Raw genomic sequence first — 22,075 nt, forward strand, 5'->3', positions numbered from 1 at the left:
AACATGAACACCTACAGACCAAATCATACGGGTATGTGTGTACACAAAAATAAACATGATTTGACACACATCCGCCTAAATGTAAATAAAATCGAGGATTCGGTGACATTGCAGATTCAATTACTGGTTACATGTGACACACACTCTGATAGATAATCACAAGACAGTTTGTTATGGCGTGATCTGTCATATTCAAGCAATGATCCGATTCATCTACCTCACGACCGCCTGAATCAAATCGTGCCTGATGTCATCTATCGTGCGTGTGTTCCTTACCTGCAAGTAGTGTTGAAAATTCTGTTTTGGCCATCCATAGTTTATGTTTCTCGCTTTCAATCTCAACCAACAAGAGGAAGGGAGGGCGGAAATACAGACTTGATAAAATGGGACAACCTGTTTTTAATCAGTTTGGTTTGCAATTTTATGAAATTTTAAAATACTTAGTATATGCACAAATGTATAAAATAACACCGAAAGAGTTGCTTTCGTTCGGATACGAATTTTCAAGAAATATATTTGATGATGATGAGATTAGTTTTACGCTGCCTTCTCGGGTATAAGTGAGACAGGACAGTCTCAGAGAGAGAGAGGGAAACCCCTTTTGATAATGGCTGACGATCACATTGAGGGATTTTTGTTTTCTTTGGCGGAGCCAGTGGGGGGTTCGAACCCCCACCTTTCAAAATTCCTGAATCCGCCCACATGCTAACAGATAAATGTTGTCACCCTGATGTCTTCTGTACATCAATATTACCTAATGAATGTGATACTAAGTACTCATTATTATCTTATTTAGTTTACTGAATTACGCATAAGGCAATGCTGGCTTAAGAAAAGCTTTGTTCTTAATAATAGGTGTGTAAAACTGTAGAAAACAGGCAATTATTGTCCGATTCACAACAGATCATCGTCAGCGAACCATGCCACACAAGTCGTGAAAAGTCGACAGTTTCCGTGACAGGAGAGCTGGATTTGGAGAGCTGATCGTAACGCTTCGGTCGTTACGGCAACTATCCGGGGCCCAACGCACCGGTTTACACGGGCGATTTCATCAGCGGCTTTATGCGCGAGCTGCTACTCGTTCCTGCTCTACTAACATGTGGAATTCCGCTTCGGTGTGTTAGTTCAACCTCGCCCTTCGAAGCTGAATCACTTCAAGAGAACATGATCAGCAATAGCCAATCAGCGAGCCGTACTTTGACCTAACCTCTCAGCTGTTGTGTCGACTAGTTCATTATTTTCTATGGGGGTGAGTCGATCTATATTTCTTAATAAAAAAGTGCAAACAAATCATACAACATAATCAGATTTATTTACGAGAATAAAAATAAATCTGTCTTTGATGCAAATGTTTTGAGGAAGTTAGGAATCTTGGCGATTGGTTTGAAAAATATTCATACAACCTATCACCCCTCCATAGGGCGGCGATAGACGAACCCGGAACAAAGTATTGCTATAATCAATTTACAGTGGATACCGGCAACCTTGAGAGTGTAAGAAGCACACCGACAGACATACTTTATAAAAGTGTGATCGTGGACTATTCGGTATCATTCATCGGTGTTCGTTTGAGAGAAAACATTCGCAATGGAGAACGACAGACGTGAGAACACAGTGTATCATACTAGCGACAGTAACCAACAGTCGCTGCTGGCGGCACTCAATCGATTCGTGCAAGCTGTAAATGCAATGGATGACACAGTTATGATACCATGCCGGCTTAGAGACATGGAAGTCACAGCCAGGCCCGAAATAACAGTGGAAAACAACAACCAAGCGGTTTTACCCACGTTACCTGCCGGTGCGGACTTGTACAGTTTCTACTCAATGCTGAACGCTATCAAACAAGAGATTATCACGGGCCCCCCGACCGGTGTGAGCGAAGAGGCAACGAAAGAAGAAAGCGAGTCGGACGATAATGGCAACAACTCAAGAAAAACGGCAGCAGCTTTTAGACATCACTTGAAAGGTCTGTTTGATTTGTTGCATCATTTGACAGAAACTGCTAGATATTTGTCTAGCAGATATGAGAACGATGTCACTCAAACGTCGTCAGTATCATCGTTTGCGCTGTGAGGATTTTGGAAAGGTATGTGTGTGTTTGGAATCTGCAGAACATTATCATAATGAGAATGAGCGGCGTGTACAGAAGCGAGGCGACCGAACGCAACAGACGGAGAGCGACGTCGCTAGGCTAACAAATGCAAAACATTGCAATTCAATAGACAGACGCTACCCGATGTGTCCTGCAGGGTAGCGAGGTGCTATGCAACGCCGCTAGTAACTCCGGCATGAACAAGCGGCACGCCCCAGATACACGCCACGATATCTCGATATAGTGTTAGGACGAGAACCAAGCGTGCAACCAGCAGAACATCTCATCCGATGAACTGACGAAACGAAATAATTCAAAGGACTGGTGTCGTAATATCTAAAACTAATTTGTGTATTTTTTTATTCCGTGCAGTTTGTTTATTAATGAATTGTTTTGAAACAGTTGTTTTTATTTGAAACGGATATGATGAAATTACCACCTTTGTGTGATCGGGTGTAAAGGAATTATTTTTCTAGAACAAATTGTGGTGGAGTCGAGATTCTGTCTGTGGTGGGTGGTGTTGCGTGACACTGAACTGTGTTCCAGGTGGACTCAATCCCAGACAGCACTGTGTGCTGAGAACAAACATTTAGAACAATTTCGCTGCAAGCGCATTCGAGCACCGGTTGAACAGGGCGGGTTGGACTGTTTTTCTGTCTTGAACATGCTCAGCTGTTGGTATGGTTGATTCATATACAGTGACATTTGGCAGAGTTTCCAGGAAAACGGGTGACACCTGCATATATTGAGGATTCAGTGGTTGGGTGTGAAAACCGGTACAATGGTAACTCGTTGTTTTGTTTGGAATGACTTCTGAAAGCTGTTTATAAAAGGAAAATTGCAGTAAATTTTGTTGTTTTTAACTCGATTCAAACCGTTGCCATGGCTAAAAGACGACCGGTCTCACTGAACAGTTTATCATACGTAGAAAAACGTATACAGCTTTCGGTCAGACGGGGACAGTGATGCCCAGTGGTTTAAGTGTCCGCTGAAAACTCTGTTCGATTCCCCACACGTCTACAGTGTGAAGGTCGTTTAAATGTCCCCAGCCATGATATTGCTGGAATATTGCTAAAGGCGACGTTAAATCATACTCGCTATTCTGTTAGACAAAATTTATTCAACACCTGAACTTGTTAATCTGTCCGAGTTTGAATCTGCCATGCTAAACCGTTTAGACTGCCGTGTAGTACCAACGTGTATTACACTGACATATGTACATATACAGTAATTTATTTACCAGGGGTGTGTCCGATTGGTCAGTATGCACTGGTCCGTGTGACCAGCACCCTTCTGGATGTATCCATTTTCTCAGGCTTGTGCAATCCCGGTGATGTGGAGCCGCAACTCGTCTCATTAATTCCATTTGTAAATAAATATTTTGAACGAAATTAGCATCGTTTGTTTAACCGAGGCATGTACACCAAACATCGTACAAAGGGGCGACGAGGTAACCGAGTGGTATGTGCGTTTTCTCGTCACACCGAGGACCCGGGTTCGATTCGTTACATGGATACAATGTCTGAAGCCCATTTGTAGTGTCCTCGGAATGCTATTGCTGACATGATGCTAAGCTCTTATTCACTCCCCGTTAAAGTGGTAAATGTTTTGATTTCTACCGAAGGGGGTACAAACGTTACTCATTGATTGCATCAAGGGGCAAACATGCATGTGACTGACACTAAATGATGAATCATGAACTCACCACAAGCAGTGATTGTATCATGGGAAGAACCTATTGCGACAGACATGAATCAGTGTTATTCACGGGTGCCCAAGTTCCTTCGAAAGCCAAAACCGACATGTAGGGTTGCGACCAGAAACTATCGTATTGGGTTCGAATCCCGGTTCACCCGAAAGGGTCATCAGCACCATACCAGTATGACAACCGAGTCAAAGACACGCATTACTTCCTCAAGCTGACACACCACGAGGTAACTGGAATAGCATTCAAATACGTTCAGGGGTACAAACAAGCTGCGCGTCTGCGTAAATACTGCAAATATTTATGTGAAAATTCAATTCCTTGAAGTCTGTTGTATACACTAAGCTTGAAGTTTTGTAAATACTCAATAAATTTTATCTTACATGCGTACACACAAAAATGTCAAATCTTACCACAGAGGCAACTTGGAATAGATACAACAACAGGTATAGTCATAGGTTCTATTTCAGAACTTAAACATGGCAACTTGCGGACTTTCTTATCGTTTCTCATATTACTAATTAAATATTAATAACAAACACGGAAACCAACGTTTTGACTAAATTATGTTTGGTCAATCAAAGAACAGTTAGGATACCCAGCTGAGTGTGAATGAGGTGGGTACAAGTTATTTGGTCAATCAAAGAATATTTAGGGTACCCAACTGAGCTGACCACCAGCGAGTATGGAACTCAGTGACCAAAAAATTACATGCCCCTCTGTATCAAGTCTAAAACTCATCTCACTGAGAACTGTCTTGATCTGAATGAGTAGATGTCGAATATAAAGACATCTTTGTCTGTCATGTCACAACACTCCGTAAATCTCACATTGCCAGTAGTTAAAGTGTCTTATGCAGACTGTTATATAGAGGACGCCTGTGTACAACCAACGTATTGCTGAGGGCGGCGTTACCATGGTTACGCAGCAACAGCATGAGCACCAACGACGCATTTCATACGCCAAACGTGTCACGGGTAGGCAGCTTAATGGTTGACAGCAGGGGCAAATATCTGCAATAGCAGATAAATACATTTTTTTGTGCTGAAAAAGTGGACAAAAACTCACCTGACTCGCCTCGACCAAATATAAAAAGTGTTCGTGGGTTTAAAGTTCACATTGATCTCCAGTCGGACATTTACCTTAATTTCGTGTTAAACTGATGATGATGATGATGATGATGATGATGATGATGATGATGCCCAACATCATAAAACAACTTAACAACATCAGTCGTAACCCTTCTTAATGACAGATTGGCTCAACGACAGACATGCATATTGCAATGTCGGGTAATTGGGCGCGGTATAGCGAGGACGTCCTGTCATCGCTTTAACGACAACAAATCCCTGATTCAGCCCCATGGTATGACATGAACAGGAGTTTGACAAGATAGACTGCCATTGACAAATTCTAAACCAAAGGGATATTATGAACGCATGCATGCGTTGGTATGTACAGTCACTGCTGTCTGCTGCACAAGGTCGGATCGTATTTGTTTGAAAGCGACCAGACTGTATTTGGGTAGTCGGTAGACTGACGTTAAGTCGATGGATGTATATAATTTTTATAGTCACAAATAAACCCATATAAATTGAAAAGGAGCCCCGGTGACCTGGGAACCTGAGAAAATCTAGACTTGCTCCATTTAGGGCTTTAGCCTTGCAGGGAGGTCTAGGCAGTAGGGAAAACAATATGCTTCATCAGTTGCTATAGTGACTAGGTTAATGAGTACTTCATGGCATAAGAGCCATGTTTCTTTTCATCTCCACAAACATGCATCGTTGACTCTACGCGACTATATTTTTAACATCATGACTCAAAATATATTTGTACTTTGCAATTCCATGCAAAATTTGCATGCAGGGCGTACAAGTACTACAACGGAAGAATGTGAAATCGCATTCTCAACTCCTTCAGAAGTTTACAATCCATGAACAGCCTGACGCTTGTCAGGCCAGAAGTTGCACTTACATCTGTGATATCCTTCTAACACAACCTAATTTCCATTATGAGTCATAACTAACTGTACATAAATAACCCGTACATGACAGGAATATGATAATTGTTTATTTGTTGTGTTTATTTATTTCCAAGTTGAAAACTTAGTCAGCAGTGTTTTATGGAAACATTACATACATTGGTCAGTATACTGGTTAATATTTGTTATGATATTGTTTGATTTTAGACTGATAAAAGTTTCCAAATTCCGCTTCAGAGCAGCTACGTTTTGCAGACAGGTGTCTTTCCAAATTAAAAAAAACCCACCTGTTTGGCACAAATTTACAACATTTCAAACGTGGTAGAGATCACGTCTACCCTGCATCCGCCTCTTCTATCCCCTACAGAACGACTTCCGGCAATCTCGACAACAAAACACAGGAGAAACGGGTTTTCAAAATAAACTGTTAGTTAAGACAGACTTTACTTTGTGCATCTTTACGTCACATCGTTGGCTAGCTATACTCATTGCAACTGGCCATTCATATTCACTGTTAGTCTGTCTCACACTTCCCGAATCACATTATTTACCGTTCGACCCATCCTAGCCACCCTACAAATTGAAAGCCATATAAAAGAAGCAAGTCTAGATTTCCCCAGCTTCAGGTCCAGTCATAGACTAACAGCTAGTCTCTGAAATGAACATATTTTACTGAAAAAACGTTCATGGTGAAAAAAAAATAATATAATGAAATGGAGCCCTGAGGCTTTCTTCATTTCCTGAAGCTAAGGAAATCTAGACTTGCCACATTTTCTAGACTTGCGTGGGCTTTCTTGGATATATATACTTCAGGGTCTGTACGACAGACTAGTCCCGTCACCCCGGGGCTTCTTTTCAGTTTAAATAGTTTATTTCTCACAATCAAAATTATACGTATTCAGAGACTAAGCGTTGTTCCTATTCCCGGCATACAGGACGACACGATGATTCAGCTACAACGAAAACAGGTAACTCACTGGCTTACGAGACTAAATATCTTAACGCCTCTGTGAGCATTCCTTAACACGTTGTTGAATGTGTGAACCGCCCACACCACCGACATTACGACAGTCATGCTGGCGAGGTGATCAGGGAAGAGCTATATTACCCTGTAAGCTAGCACGCTGTAGATAGGTCACTCTCACCAAGGCGACCGGAGGAGCTGGATTTCCTGAATTCACCCTTTGAACGTTGCGTTGCTGATAACGTATTGTGACACTAAACGCGTTGGAATAATAAACGGAACACACACACACACACACACACACACACACACACACACACACACACACAAATTGCGCAGATCGATGCTCATGTTGTTGATCACAGGATTGTCTGGTCCAGATTCGATTATTTACAGACCGCCGCCATATAGCTGGAATATTGCTGAGTGCGGCGTAAAACTAAACTCACTCACACCATTTTGACTAATCCAGATATGACTATTCCCATTTTGTCTACTCACGAACATAAACAGATAATGGAGCACCCCTACACTTAATGTACTGTATTTACACTGTTGAATACTCAGGCGCGGATGCAGCTTTTTGAGAAAGTGGGGGTGCGCACACTGCGCAATTTAGTACAATAACCAGTCCATAATTTGGAGACTAACTCATTCAACTGGATCTATTGATATTAATCAGTAATATTAATTTTGATACATCTTTGATACATACGTTGCCAAAGTATACTTAATAAGCGCAAAGAGCATATAACAGGCGTAACCAGAAAGCCAGATGAGTTTTGAATCATTGTACGACTTCATCCAACAGGGGCAGTCTAGATCTGTGACGTCTTAGTGAACGACATGCTGTCTAAACATTGTCATTAAATACAGAAATATGATTTTATTAAACTTTGAAATTACGATGAATTTGCAACTGCCATTTTCTTATGAAGCAATGTATTGGAATTCAGTGTAACCATAGTCGAATGTAGTGTCTCTTTTCAAATACACACGAGATTATTCGGATCGGATGAAAAGTAAAAAGTAGTCATTTGTCTGAAATGGTTATAGAACGTTTAAGGGAGAATCCGGCCGGTTTTGCGGGGAGTGGGTTATACAGGGTGTTTGATTCTGAAAATTGGAAAGCTCTGTTCAAGGTGAAGCCATCCTTGTGTGGGCCCAGAAAAAAGACCACTCCTGCATTGCCTTAACATCGACAAGAGGAGGTTGATGGATTAGTTCATGTGATGGGTAATCCGAAACAAAGAAAACAAGGAAAAGAAATCACGGAAAAAGTAACAATTTTGGCTAGTAAAAAGCTCACAGGAAGAAAGTTAAAATTACCAATTATATTAAATTCATTGCATACTGGGCTTCTTGGTTCATTTCCAACATATTTTATTCTCAAGATTTGCATGCTTGTCTTTCAAAATTGAGTACACACTAACGCGAGTCCTGCTGACACATTTTGCCCAAGACGCAATCTTCTATCTACCTCTGTGTGTGTGTGTGTGTGCGTGCGTGCGTGCGTGCGTGTGTGTGTGTGTGTGTGTGTGTGTGTTCATCATCCGGGTGAACATGGATTTACTGAGGCATGGATTTATTTTTGGTTTGTTTGATAAAATGCACCCCACCTTTATTTAGTCGGTTTGAGCCTTATCCGCGGGATTGGAACCCACACTAGTTGATGAAGATTTAAGCGGATCTTCAAGTATTATAGTAGTATAACTTGGTAACGTTGTCAACATGTTGATGTCATGTCAGTCCGACTATTGTGGTTGATGTGCTATCAAAAAATATATGTCTGGCCTGGCCAAGGATGTAATGTAACATACTGAAGCGGGGAAAAAAATCAAAGCAAAACAAAAATGAAACACACAGAATTTCCTTTTCTTAAAATAATGTTCAAAGGAATTATAAAATGAAACTTCCGGATAGCCGGAGTCTATCAAAACAGGTTACTGCGTTGAAACCTGGATAGAAACACTTGTCGTTAATAAGTTAATGTTGTTAGGAAAATAGTTTCTTTGGAACGCCATACTTTGGACCTACCATTTGATATTCTGCGTGATGGATTACGGATTAAGTTTGGATTGGGATATATATCTGGATGCCGGATATGTTTTCACCCACACAATAAAACGATATTACTGTACAAAGATGAGTTATGAATACACATTGACAGCTAGAAAGTGGTCAGATGTAAATGTTGCAGCCGTTATTAAACTGTCTCAATAAAGTATAGGTTCTAGTATACATTTGTTGAGTTAAGTCCCATGCAGGATTCGTTCCACACTCAAAGTAAGGCACCTAACCGCCAGCACACAAAGTCAGCCATCTAACCCACTCAGCCACCGCTGAGAGAGTGCACTGAGAGAGTGTAATCTCTAAAATATATCTCACAAGGAAGAGGACAGTGCCATAAGTGTTAAATCTGAGGGCACACACACATTGTCTCGATCACGCATACACACGCACGCACGTACGCACACTTGTGGGTATTTCCTTCAGTTCGGTCGTAACCCACAATCTGCTGAGTATATACCCTGTATGTTACCGTGTGTAACTTGTGAGGTAGCCTCAAGCAGTAGCTGACATACAATTCAGTCAAGTAAATGTGTTGTAGTGCGGCACAGACAGGTTAAGTATATGGTTTACTACTACGAGTCAGCTCTGGGTAGTCAATATACATCATGTTGTTTACTCCAGACTGAAAACAACACCCCTCCAGCTAGATCCCTTGTGATTTATCTGGGGACACCATAGGTCATCAACCCCGGGAAGGTTATACCATACACCGTGATGAAGAGAATTGGACTGAGTGAGTTGGGTTTTACGCCGCTTTTAGCAATATACCAGCAAAACCACTGCTGGAGACACCGGAAATGGCTGTTCACACGTTGTACCCATGTCGGGAATAGAACCCGGTCTTCGATGTGGCGGAGGAACCTTTTAACAACTCGCCTACTTTACCCTACCTAAGGGGCCTACTGGTCCTCATGTTCGACAGCTTTCTCATCCCCAATAATTAAGAGTATTATTTCCTATTTTAGTGTTAAAAAATAGGGCCTGCACATTCTGATCAGGACCCACAACTTGTTTTGGCTCTGGATCCCCAGCCTTCAGCTTTTCAGCGTTAAGGGCAAAGTCTGTCTGTCTGTCTGTCTGTCTGTCTGTCTGTCTGTCTGAATAAGTTCACATTCATGAATTACGTACGCACGTATCTCTTTGTATTATGTTTTCAAGTTACCAACTGTAGATATCAAGATGCTGACATTAACAGCTGTCATATTCAAGACAAGAAACTGCCTGTCTCTGCCGTTATATCTATCCTGAAATAGACCCCATTCGAACGCACGAATGTTGAAAATGACGTCTGTCGATTTCAATCTGTACAGAGCCGCAACGTGATATTGTAATTGACTTTGTAAATCTATTATCTGCAAAGACCGTAATATACAGTTACATCGCGACCTACTTTCCCACAATACTGCAATCGGTAACGGTGCTCCAGTACTAATGAGTCCAGGGTTCAGGCCGCTCATGGTGACGCGTGCTCCTCGTGCAATACGTGAAACCACACACGCGTGGTTCATGAATGCATACTAATGGATAATAATCGATATGAGATCATGACGAAACTGCGAGTTTCTCGGATACAGTGTTATGTCTTTAAATTCTGTGTGGCTTGTACAGCCACAACGCATTACGTAACGGGCAGAGATGCACTTATGCAGTAATGTTAGTAAATGGTATTTGTTATCTGATTTTTATATCACAATATCCTAGTTAGTTTGCAATGTCGCTTTTTCTTACACGCACGATCGGTAGAACTCGGGCCAGTTCGGCAAATTCCGTGAATGCGTTTTTCAAACAACCGACTATGAAGTCAACTCAGTGCCTGACACACGTATAGTCCGTGCAAAAGTCAGTGTAGGCTGTTGGCTGTTAAGTACAAGGTCAGTAGATGGGAGGATTGATTGTGAACTGTTATTGACCTCGAATGATAAAACGTTACTGAAAGTACAATGACGATATTGTGCCTTACTCGATGTGTCCTATGCCTTCTGACATGGTTATCTTACGTGAGCGCGTGAGCGAGTGAGCGAGCTGTGACACAGAGAGGACTGGCCAACAACCCATACAACATTTGCGGCAGAAAACTAAACTCACTCACCACAAATCATTCTTAACACAGAGACGATGATGTTTGTATGCGGCGTGATCAGCGTAATGCTTTACAGTTGCCATGAAGCTATTCTTCGGGAATTACATTATTTTTTTTTACTTCTAAAATATATCACTACGGTATTATCTCAGCTGTCAAGATAGTCCAGCGGGTGATGACATGATTTGTATGCAGTTGTGCATTTTCACGTTACAAGTGAAATTTTAGTTACAATACTAAGAAAATAATATTCTGACACGTTTCAGATAGGGAGGGACTAAATATATGTTTTATTATCTTTGTAATAAGCTCCATAAAAATATTGTGACGCATTGAGCCACTGTTATTTGTTGTGTGGAAAGTACTAGATTTGAGGTTAAATGAGAGTGATCTCTCCTTTGTTGTGACTGTGCTTGTTATGTCATCAGTCAAGGTTACAATGAGACAATCAGTCAAGTAGATATATTTATTTGGAAAAAGCTACACTGATGTTACACACGTGGCAGGAAGAATGTTCACTGCGCGTGTGGGGACATGAATGGTGAGTGTAAGACTGACAGAAACAGAAATATGATAGACTTGACTTTAGGGAGGGAGCTGGTTTAGTGTGCGTGGGGGTGGGGGTGGGGGTGTGGGGGTGTGGTGGGTAGGAGCAGGAGTGCGCCCCATTTTTGTCCTGAAAGGTTATTAGATGCACTTTCAAACTCTCCTGCAAGTATGTACCCCTCTTTCTCAATGTTGTACACCCCTCTCTATCATAAAGTTGTATCCGCCCTGTTATGTCAAGGCAAGTTGTCCCAATCTCTTCTGAGGTTGGGTAGCCTAATGGCTGAAACATTCGCTAGTCACTCTGTTCGCCAAGGTTCGATTCCTCACGTGGGTACCAAGCAGAGATTCTGCTGGGATACTGCTAGGAGCGGCGTAAAACCAAACTCACACACTCACTCGATCACGGAATGAGAGCTAAGTCAGTATAATATACATCAACCAAAATTCAGTTTCATCGTACACAAACGTGTGACATGAGCTCTCTCCTTCTTAAATCTATGTTTAGTTATTTCAATTAGACAATCATATTGCTTGGATCGTTCTGTGGAGATTGGCCCGAGCCGATGCGCAGTTTGGATTAAATCGTCACACCCTTGTTGGCCTCTTTTTCATTGTGAATTGCTGTGAACACCTGTGCACGAGCACGCAGTGACAGGCAATGCGATGAATATGCCGCACGCGCACAAACGTTCATGTTAAATCGCCCAAAGTTGGTTCTAAACAGGAAATCCATGTATTATTGATAAGGGCTGCAAAACGCTATTGAGATCGCACTGTTTGGGGATGGGACTTGGGGTGGGGGTGGTATATTTCACTTGGATTCGATAACTGCTCTGGGTTTTCTCCAAAAACATTTTCTTCTTGCAGACAGACGTACCTGTAATCATTTTGTAGTGACATTTCATATATATTGCACGAGCTTTCCGTGTACTTCAGCCCCCGGATTCACGAGTGTCCGAACCATGCGTGTAGTTGTGACGGTGCTCAGTGTTGTGGTTTACTAGTCGGATATATCCGACGTCAATACTAAAAAAACCCCAAAACACAACAGTATACGACATACCAATGAACACGTGATCAACATTTTCTCTTCATACAGGTGCTGATATATTGAAACTTCTACTTAAGACCATAAGCAGAGTGACTGAGTGTGGTTTTACGCTTACAAGACGCAAGACACGGGCTTCACACATTGTATCCATGTGAGGAATCGAATACGGGTCTTTGGCGCGACTAACGAACGCTTCAACCACTAGGCTACCACGCTACCGCAATTGGAATGAAACATGCGTATTTGCTTTTTCATATCCTGTTAAGTATTTATACTGTGGACATTGATTTGACCTTTTCTCTTCGGCCATACTGAAAACTTTCTCGGCCATTTTCGTTCAAACGACATTTGTTAAATACACGTATGTCCCTAATAGTGTTACTAAACAATCTGATGTATGTTCGTAGTTTCCGACATTCTAAATTCTGACCTTTATTTGACCCCTATCCTAAATTCAATCAAATGTAATTTCCTTGTTCTGTAAATACTATCTTTTCTAAACCCAGCGGACCAATTAAGGCCGAAACTGTACGTGTTTTGTCCCCAATGAACGGTGATACACACAAAAAAATACAACATTTCAAGCGGTTCGAAAATAATTGTCAGCAGAGACGCAACATCTCTCATTTTTTGTTCACAATGAAAATCTGTACCCACATTTAATGACATAATTCGCGAAATTCAACTCAATTCCATGTTATTATACAGCTGACTTTTGATTGTGATAATAATCCCTCTAAATGTATATTTATTTTGTTTAATACGGCGGTTAAGTTAGTAACAGGATTCGACTCAATCACGTATACCGCTTTGTTGTGAGATATTTTGACCTTGACACCGCTGTCAAATTCTCCGGAACGAAATACTTGACTCTGAACTTCTTCGCTGAAATTGTGGTACTGTTTTCCTCGTGTCGTCACTGCCAGATTAACGTCAGCTTGTCCTCAGTGATAATGCAGAAATGACTTCAGTCTCAGTACTGACGCCAGAGTGAGTCAGTATGTTTGTCCATATTCTAAACTCATGAAGATCTAGAATTGCCCCATGCCGTCACTACATGACAACCGCTGATCATTCGGGTTAGAATTGGTCTTCAGGATCACATACTTGTAAGAAAAGACGAATGGGATTGGGTGGTCAGACTCGATGACTGGTTGACACATCTCACCGTATCCCAGTTGCGTAGATCGATGTTCACGCTGGTGATCACTGGATTGTCTGGTCCAGACACCATTATTTACAAACCGCCATATAGCTGGAATGGTTCGGTGTGCGGCGTTAAACAACAGGCAGACGTTCATATTTGAAACTGGTGACTCATTCAGGTGAGCTTTAGCGCCGTGACACTATATTTGGTCCCGCCTTAGCTGTAACTGATACTCTCTGATCATGGAACGGGTAGATGTGCTGGGTGCAGCCATCTGCCCATAGTGTGTGACAGGATATTCTATTCTTATCTTATCTGTCATCTGACACAGTTTGAGAATCACTTGATATTCGGGTGGTTGTTATGCACCCACGCATTGAGTCAGAGTAACTTAATCAGAGTATTTGTCCATCATTATGCGAAACATGTTCTGCAGGTCTGTAAGTTGAGTCCATTTCACAAAAAGAACGAATACAATTTGTGCAGCAAACCGGATTTTCATATCTTGTTTACGTAAATTCATAATTCACGCTTTTTCCTCACGGAGCAAGGAAGGACTGTTGTTCTGACTCCGGAACGTGTCAAACCGGTTAAGGAGTGTTTAGTTTGACGTCGCTTTTGGCGATATCACGGCATGGTCACGAATATTTAACAAAATATTACAACCTTTATCAACAGGTTGCAAGGTTGGAAACTATCAGCAAAACACTGTAGTTTTAGATCCAAAATACAACTTGGTGACATGTATTATGTACGAACATCACCGAGGAGCAAACGTTCCCACTTTGTGGTATTTTACCCACTGTTAAATATGTGTGTATGCTTTCTTTTGGCCTTCAGTTTAATTTGAAAAAAAGAAACCAAAAAACAAAACAAAAACAGGAAAAGATCGTGACAAAAAAAAAAAAAAAAAACCCCAAACAAACGCCAAACAAAACAAACGAAGTTCGCTGTGTGCAACAAACGCGCTTGGACGTCATGTTGTCATCAAGTCTACCCAAGCTTATCAAAGTAGGGTCAACCAACGGTCATCTCCAAGGACCGCCACCGTGCTTCAGTGGCTCTATGTTTTGTTGAATGGCTGAAGGTTGTTACCCACGGAAACCCAATTAGCAAAACAATGCTGAATCAATGTCACGCTGTGCATCGGATTCAAACTGTGTACGGTTCTCTGATTAAATAGACCTGTCCTGCGCCTGTGCAGTTTAACTGTGAGCTTCTGTTAATCGAAGCACTCGTTGTCTTATGGTTTGTGTTGTCAGCTGGTGGCTCAGAGTTATGATAGGAATCGTGTCAACCCACATCTATGTCTACCTGTGTAAACATATCGCGTTGCACGACTGCATAAAATGTGTCAAAGGGAATATCGCCGTACAAATGCAGATATGTAGACTATGTTGGCATTTGTGTTGCTGACAAATATGCAAGCATGCACGCAAGTACAATGACTATTAATACAATATCACACGCATATATACATTGGGAATATATCATCCACTCCTGTGTGTGCGCACACACGCACGCACACATATACGCACACACACATACGTGCGTGTGTGTACCCGTGAAGATGCGGGTTTGAACTGATCTTCATCAACACACGCTTCTCGGTCGGGTGGTCAGGTTCGCCTGGGTTACGGTCTTGGTTGACGGGTGTCATTGTATCCCAGTTGCATAGATCTTTGTTCTCGATGTCACTCACTGAATTGTCTGGTCCAGTCTCGATTATTTACAGATCGGCATGCAGCCGGAAAATTGCTTTAAACGAAACAAAAACATGTATATTATTGGATATGCTTAAAACAAAATCAACACAATGCGTCTCTGGATTTCTATAAAATCGGTTTGACTGACAAATACCACAATAAAGAAATATTTTGTAGTATATTTATTTATTTATTTATTTATTTATTTATTTATTTATTTATTTATGCATTTATGCATTTATTTATGCATTTATGCATTTTTTTCATAAAATGAAAGCGAGTATATATATACTTGACTTCAATGGGTTAGTATACCGAGACACCTTTTTATGGGTTTCCGTGTTCATCAAGTGATTTAGCCTTCATTACAATTCATTTCCCGTTCATTTGTCCGACGCCCTACGCAAATAACACGTACGTACGTACGTCCTTTTAGACTGATCAAGTGTGTATTATATAGCTTTAGTTGGATTATAGAGCTGGTGTTTCCATTTAGCAATACGTTGTAGGCTGTGTCTGTGCATCGGCTGTATGTCAGACACCACGGGGGCATTTTAATACCCCGGTTTTATTACGCTGTGCATGGTGGTTGCCATGGTAGCCTGAATGATATTTTGTGCCGTACAATCGGCGTGGTGATGCGCACTGATGTTGTGTTGGGCTATCGGCTCGCGATGTCGATGTTTCGGTACAATGGGTGGTGTAACAATGGGTGGTGTAACAATGCGTGGCGCGGCGTGGCCTCGGCGCGGCGTGGCGCGGCGCGGCGTGGCGTGGCGTTACATATGTTGGCGTAGCGTGATGTTACAGAAGGTGGTGATATCGCGGGACGGGGCGTTACATAACGTTGTGTAACATTACGTCGGGTGTAATCACGTGGTGTTATAGAGGGTGGTGATATCGTGTGGGGAAACGTGGCGTGGTATTACAGAAAGTGGTGATATCGCGTGGCGTTACATAGCGTAGCGTAACTTTAGGTAGGGTGGCATGGCATGGTGTTACGTAGGGTGGCGTAACTTTATGTAAGGTGACGTAACTTTACGTGGGGCGGAATGGCGTAGTGTTACATAGGGCAGTGATATCGCGTGGCGTGGCCTTACATAGGGTGGCGTGGCAGTAATGTGGTGCCTTTACGTAGCGTGACGTGACGCTTGGCGTGACGCAGCGTGGCGTACCTTGGCGTGACGTAGCGTGACGTGGCGTTGAGGGACGAGAATGTCTGGTGGTGCTGATGGTATGTGGTGTCGATACGTTGCGTCATAGCGGGATATGATGGTGTGGCAATGTCGCCATGGAGTGGTATGGTCTGTTGTGATGGAGTGGGGACTGATGGGGAACAAAATATGGTCCGTTGATGGTGAGGGTTTTGGTCAGTCAATGGGGCCAGAGGGTCTTGGCACGGTGGGCGTTGTTTGTAGGAGGAGAGAGCGGTACGGTACAGGAAATCAGTACGCCAAAACACGAACTTCGTAGACTGTCTTTGAGTAGAAAGCAAGACGTCAGAGTTTACCTTTCCACAGAAAAAAATCAAAGTATCTTTTCATACGACACCAAAGCTATCAGACTCAAATACCAGTGAATACATACTGAAAGTTTACACTTGCAAATACATTATCAGGCGCAGAGCCGGTTGCTATGGTAATAATAAATGCCAGTTATTGCCAAGTACGAACACAGTCTCGGCCAAACACAACTATTGTGTTGTCCTCCCTGTCAACATGATTGCTGGGCAGCTGATCGGGATAAGTGGCACTTATCCAACTGACACAACAACTATAATGATCCACATTTTCTCCCGTAAAGGTCAACATACTCACGCTGCCGTGATGTTGGTGAGAACGCCTGGTTACCTCGTTAACTACTACCAACCTGCATCAGCAGCAGCTTCAGAATAACAGGCCAACGTGACCTGCGGCGGCTTCCCTGCATGCCAGTACTCATATCACACAGACTAACCTTTAGTTCCAGATATAGAGTGGTCTTATTTAAAACTGTCTATCTGCAACATTAAAATATCTAGATGGACCCAGACCGATGCTTGATGTCAATTTGACTTATGTGGACTCCGTCTTTATATTTTTCTCTAGAATGAGAGAAACAGTCTAAGGCCATGCGTATTCGTTGAGATGGGGCAAGCTGTCTGAGGGGCCAGGCTAGTGATCCAGCGAGCTTGGTTGTGCAGGGATCGAACCCATTTGTCACGGGTGTGAAAACCTTGGAGTCAGCTTTGTGTGCAGACGTTTTCAGTGTTAATGTTGTCACAACCTCTAGTGTACAGTACAGAACCCTGTGCACTTAAAAGAACTCACGAACCCGTTGACAGATAACCAGATGGTAGTCACATGAATACGTGCAAATACCTAGTTCCGGGTACAGCGACATGCAGTCAATTTGGACAAAGTATTGTCAACCCAGCCGTGAATGGGTAGGTCGTAAGGATGGAAGCCACATTAACTCGGTGCGCATAGTGGCTGCAAGAATTACGTGTTCCCCACGGAGTTGTGACTGATAATACGATGTGCCGCTTGAGATTTCCATCCAGTGATCGAGAGAAAAACAAGGAGCCTTTGAGCATGTGAGCTGGATAATGGCGCTATACAAATGTTACTATAATGATGTATGAGGGCACAGGTTCATTAGCACATGTGTGGATATCTGATCCCGATTTCTCGAAATAAACTTAAATCTGAGTTTTGATTTAAGTTCAAGTTTTTGCTTAAATTTGAGAATATGCAGGAACAAGCATTTTCCAGAATGAAAGGAAATTGGTATCCAGCTCAAACATGGTAGACAGTCTGAATTTGGTGGACAGATTTCTTTAGTTGTTTGGATTTTTTGTAGTCTAAAAAATGCAGTTGAGATAAAAATTCAGCTGTTTCAACTCAGTTGAAATTTGAGTTAAAACTTAAGTTTGTTTCGAGAAATCGGGCCCTGGTCTCAAGTACACACATGGATGCAGATTACTAGTTTTAGAAAGATGTCAAAGTAGCTGACCAAACTTTCAGGGACAGACACTTTTGTGGGCTCAGCGAAACCCACTCTAGAGAACAAGAGAACAATAAAGGATAGCTGAATTACTTTTCCACGAGACGAATACAGTTTCAGAGTTGAGAAAGAGAAGACTTTTTATATTATCCATATGAAAGTATCATATAGTGCCACAATTGTCTCCTGCTCTCCAGTTGTCACAACATTTGCCCAATCTGCCTTCATCCTGTTATCTTTATCCACTAAAACAACAAGGTCTTCCTTTTGTCGTTTGTAACAATAGTATCACATCATCATCATCATCATCATCATCATCATCATCATAATCATCCTATCTTCTTCGTCGTTTGAATATTCAGACATCCATGTTTGTCGTGAAAGGTGACTACCGGATCGGGTTGTCAGACTCCATGACTTGGTTGACACATGTATTCCATTTGCATAGATCGATGCTTAGGCTGCTGATCACTGGATTGTCTGGTCTAGACTCGATTATTTACAGACAACCGCCACATATTGCTAGGATATTGCTGAATGCGTCGTAAATCTAAAAACTTTTAAAAAAGACTTTGCAGGTCATCTGGTGTTATCTAATCTGATATAAACAGATTCCCTTTGACCTGGGCAAGTTTACGTCATAAGCAGAGACTTAAACCCACAAAACTGAGGGTCAGTGAGTAGGACGCCAGCGACGTAGGCCTATTTGACAACACGCATGCACCAAATACTCTCTCCGAAGTGTTGACATATCCAGGGGATATTGACATATCCAATGTCGTCACGAGCGCGTGATACGTGAAGCAGTGGATTAGTCTCAGCCGAACTCTCTCCTCAAATGAAAATACATCACTACCTTCCAGTCTCTGTTTGTATACATGTTATTCTCTGTCTCCACACCTCTTACCTTGTTTAGGCTATATGACTCTGTACCCACGAGTACATGTATATGTATGGCCCTATATATCCGAGTATACTAATGAGCCTTCATCCACATGTATATGTATGGCCCTATATTCCCAAGTATACTTTTGACCCTGTACCCACAAATGTATGCACAACCATATATTAACACGTATACTTTTGATCCTGTACCCATGGGTGTATGCACGACCATATATTAACACGTATACGTTTGACCCTGTACCCATGAGTGTATGCACGACCATATATTAACACGTATACGTTTGACCCTGTACCCATGAGTGTATGCACGACCATATATTAACACGTATACCTTTGACCCTGTACCCACGAGTGTATGCACGACCATATATTAACACGTATACGTTTGACCCTGTACCCACGAGTGTATGCACGACCCTACATTAACACGTATACGTTTGACCCTGTACCCACGAGTGTATGCACGACCCTACATTAACACGTATACTTATGACCCTGTACCCACGAGTATATGCACGACCCTATATTAACACGTATACTTTTGACCCTGTACCCATGAGTATATGCACGACCCTATATTAACACGTATACTTATGACCCTGTACCCACGAGTATATGCACGACCCTATATTAACACGTATACTTTTGACCCTGTACCCATGAGTATATGCACGACCCTATATTAACACGTATACTTTTGACCCTGTACCCATGAGTATATGCACGACCCTATATTAACACGTATACTTTTGACCCTGTACCCACGAGTATATGCACGACCCTATATTAACACGTATACGTTTGACCCTGTACCCATGAGTATATGCACGACCATATATTAACACGTATACTTTTGACCCTGTACCCATGAGTATATGCACGACCCTATATTAACACGTATACTTTTGACCCTGTACCCACGAGTATATGCACGACCCTATATTAACACGTATACTTTTGACCCTGTACCCACGAGTATATGCACGACCCTATATTAACACGTATACTTTTGACCCTGTACCCATGAGTATAGTTACGACCGTGCTACAACGAGTATGACAATGTATAAACAAGTATATTTATGACCCTGTGTAATGCGTTACAATGTGATGTCAAAATATTTATGTGTGACATTGTGATATCTTAGCATTTATGTGTGAAATTGTGATATCTAAGTCTTTTTGTGTGACATTGTGACATCTAATTATTTATTGTGATGTTGTTATATCGAATTATTTATGTGTGACGGTTTGATATCTTAGTATTTATGTGTGAAATTGTGATATCCTAGTATTTATGTGACATTGTGATATCTAATTAGCTATGTGTGACGTAGTGAGCATTTATGAGTGACATTATGATCTCTTCATATGTGTGTGTGACATTGTGGTCTTTAACTCCATACGTGTGCCTTTGCGTCCAATTTGATGCTTTTATTTGTCACTATGATCACTATGTATTTATGTATGACATTGTGATCTGTTGTTATGTATGTGTGACATTGTGATCTGTTGTTATCTATGTATGGCATTGTGATCTGTTGTTATCTATGTATGACATTGTGATCTTTTGTTATGTATGTGTGACATTGTGATCTGTTGTTATCTGTGTATGGCATTGTGATCTGTTGTTATCTATGTATGGCATTGTGATCTGTTGTTATCTATGTATGACATTGTGATCTGTTGTTATGTATGTGTGGCATTGTGATCTGTTGTTATCTATGTATGGCATTGTGATCTGTTGTTATCTATGTATGACATTGTGATCTGTTGTTATGTATGTGTGACATTGTGATCTGTTGTTATCTATGTATGGCATTGTGATCTGTTGTTATCTATGTATGACATGTGATCTGTTGTTATCTATGTATGGCATTGTGATCTGTTGTTATGTACGTGTGACATTGTGATCTGTTGTTATCTATGTATGGCATTGTGATCTGTTGTTATCTATGTATGACATTGTGATCTCTTAGTGTGTCCACCATGGCATTACTGTGTGAACTGTGTCCCCTCTGTGTTTAAATGTGACACTGTGTCCTTCCTCTGTGTAAATGTGGTATTGTGTCCAACTTGGCACTGCTGTGTGAAATTGTGTCCCCTCTGTGTTCAAATGTGACATTGTGTCCCATCCGAGTTTAAAAGTGGCATGGTGCCCCCCCCCCCCCCCCCCCCCCCCCCCCCCCCTCCTTCGTGTCTAAAATGTTGAAAATGACATGTTGAAAATGTGACATTTTTAAATTGTGTTCATTAGCTTTAGCAAGTGACACCGTGTACCTTCTATGCTTACATGTGGCATTGTGTCCCTTCTGTGTTTACATGTGACATTGTGACACCATGGTCACTGGGTATTTAAGAGTGACATTTCTGAGCATTTCAAACGTTAGCATCACGAAAACTTGCCGGTAAATGTTACCACAGTTACGACAGATCTGCACATGGCCTTCGTTATACAAAACACACATTAATCAATCTAACGCTGACAACAATAGACAACAATGCGACCAGCAAAACAGAAGAAAATCCTCGTGTTTAACAGTGTGAACATAAATACACAATGCCTTGACAGTGGGCGAGCATAGCCTTTGAAAGACAATGCTGACTAGGAGACAACCACTGTGTGGTCGTTCCCATCGCTGAAGTTCAAAGAAAGCAAATAGGTATTAACTGAACGTTTAAACAGGCTAATTTACAAGGAGGCACTTGCAGTGGATTAACGTGGACAAAAACATGCGGATAAGCTTGATAAGGCAGTACACTGTGCCTGCAGTTTTTAAACAGATAATTAAGGATCAGTTTGAGGTCAGTTTGACATGGTCCGGCGAATCCTT

The 22,075-nt window shown here is 41.7% G+C and overlaps 1 protein-coding gene across 2 annotated transcripts in view; it reads left to right on the plus strand.

Annotated features, from left to right (window-relative positions):
• The first annotated feature begins 1,462 nt into the window (after positions 1–1,462).
• The window catches only part of LOC137281465 (mid1-interacting protein 1A-like), a 313,728-nt gene continuing 293,115 nt past the window's right edge, over positions 1,463–22,075 (plus strand). Inside the window, exon 1 of one of the 2 annotated variants that reach the window (XR_010956738.1) lies at positions 1,463–2,241. Coding sequence is in view for 1 of the 2 variants with exons in the window: in XM_067812706.1 (XP_067668807.1) it covers positions 1,588–2,076 (489 nt within the window). In the remaining variant the exon portion in view is untranslated. Of the gene's footprint in view, positions 3,487–22,075 lie in introns of those variants that run through there. The other variant, XM_067812706.1, reaches the window with a different exon arrangement.

Source organism: Haliotis asinina, chromosome 4 (genome assembly GCF_037392515.1).
Source record: "Haliotis asinina isolate JCU_RB_2024 chromosome 4, JCU_Hal_asi_v2, whole genome shotgun sequence".
NCBI lineage: Eukaryota > Metazoa > Mollusca > Gastropoda > Lepetellida > Haliotidae > Haliotis > Haliotis asinina.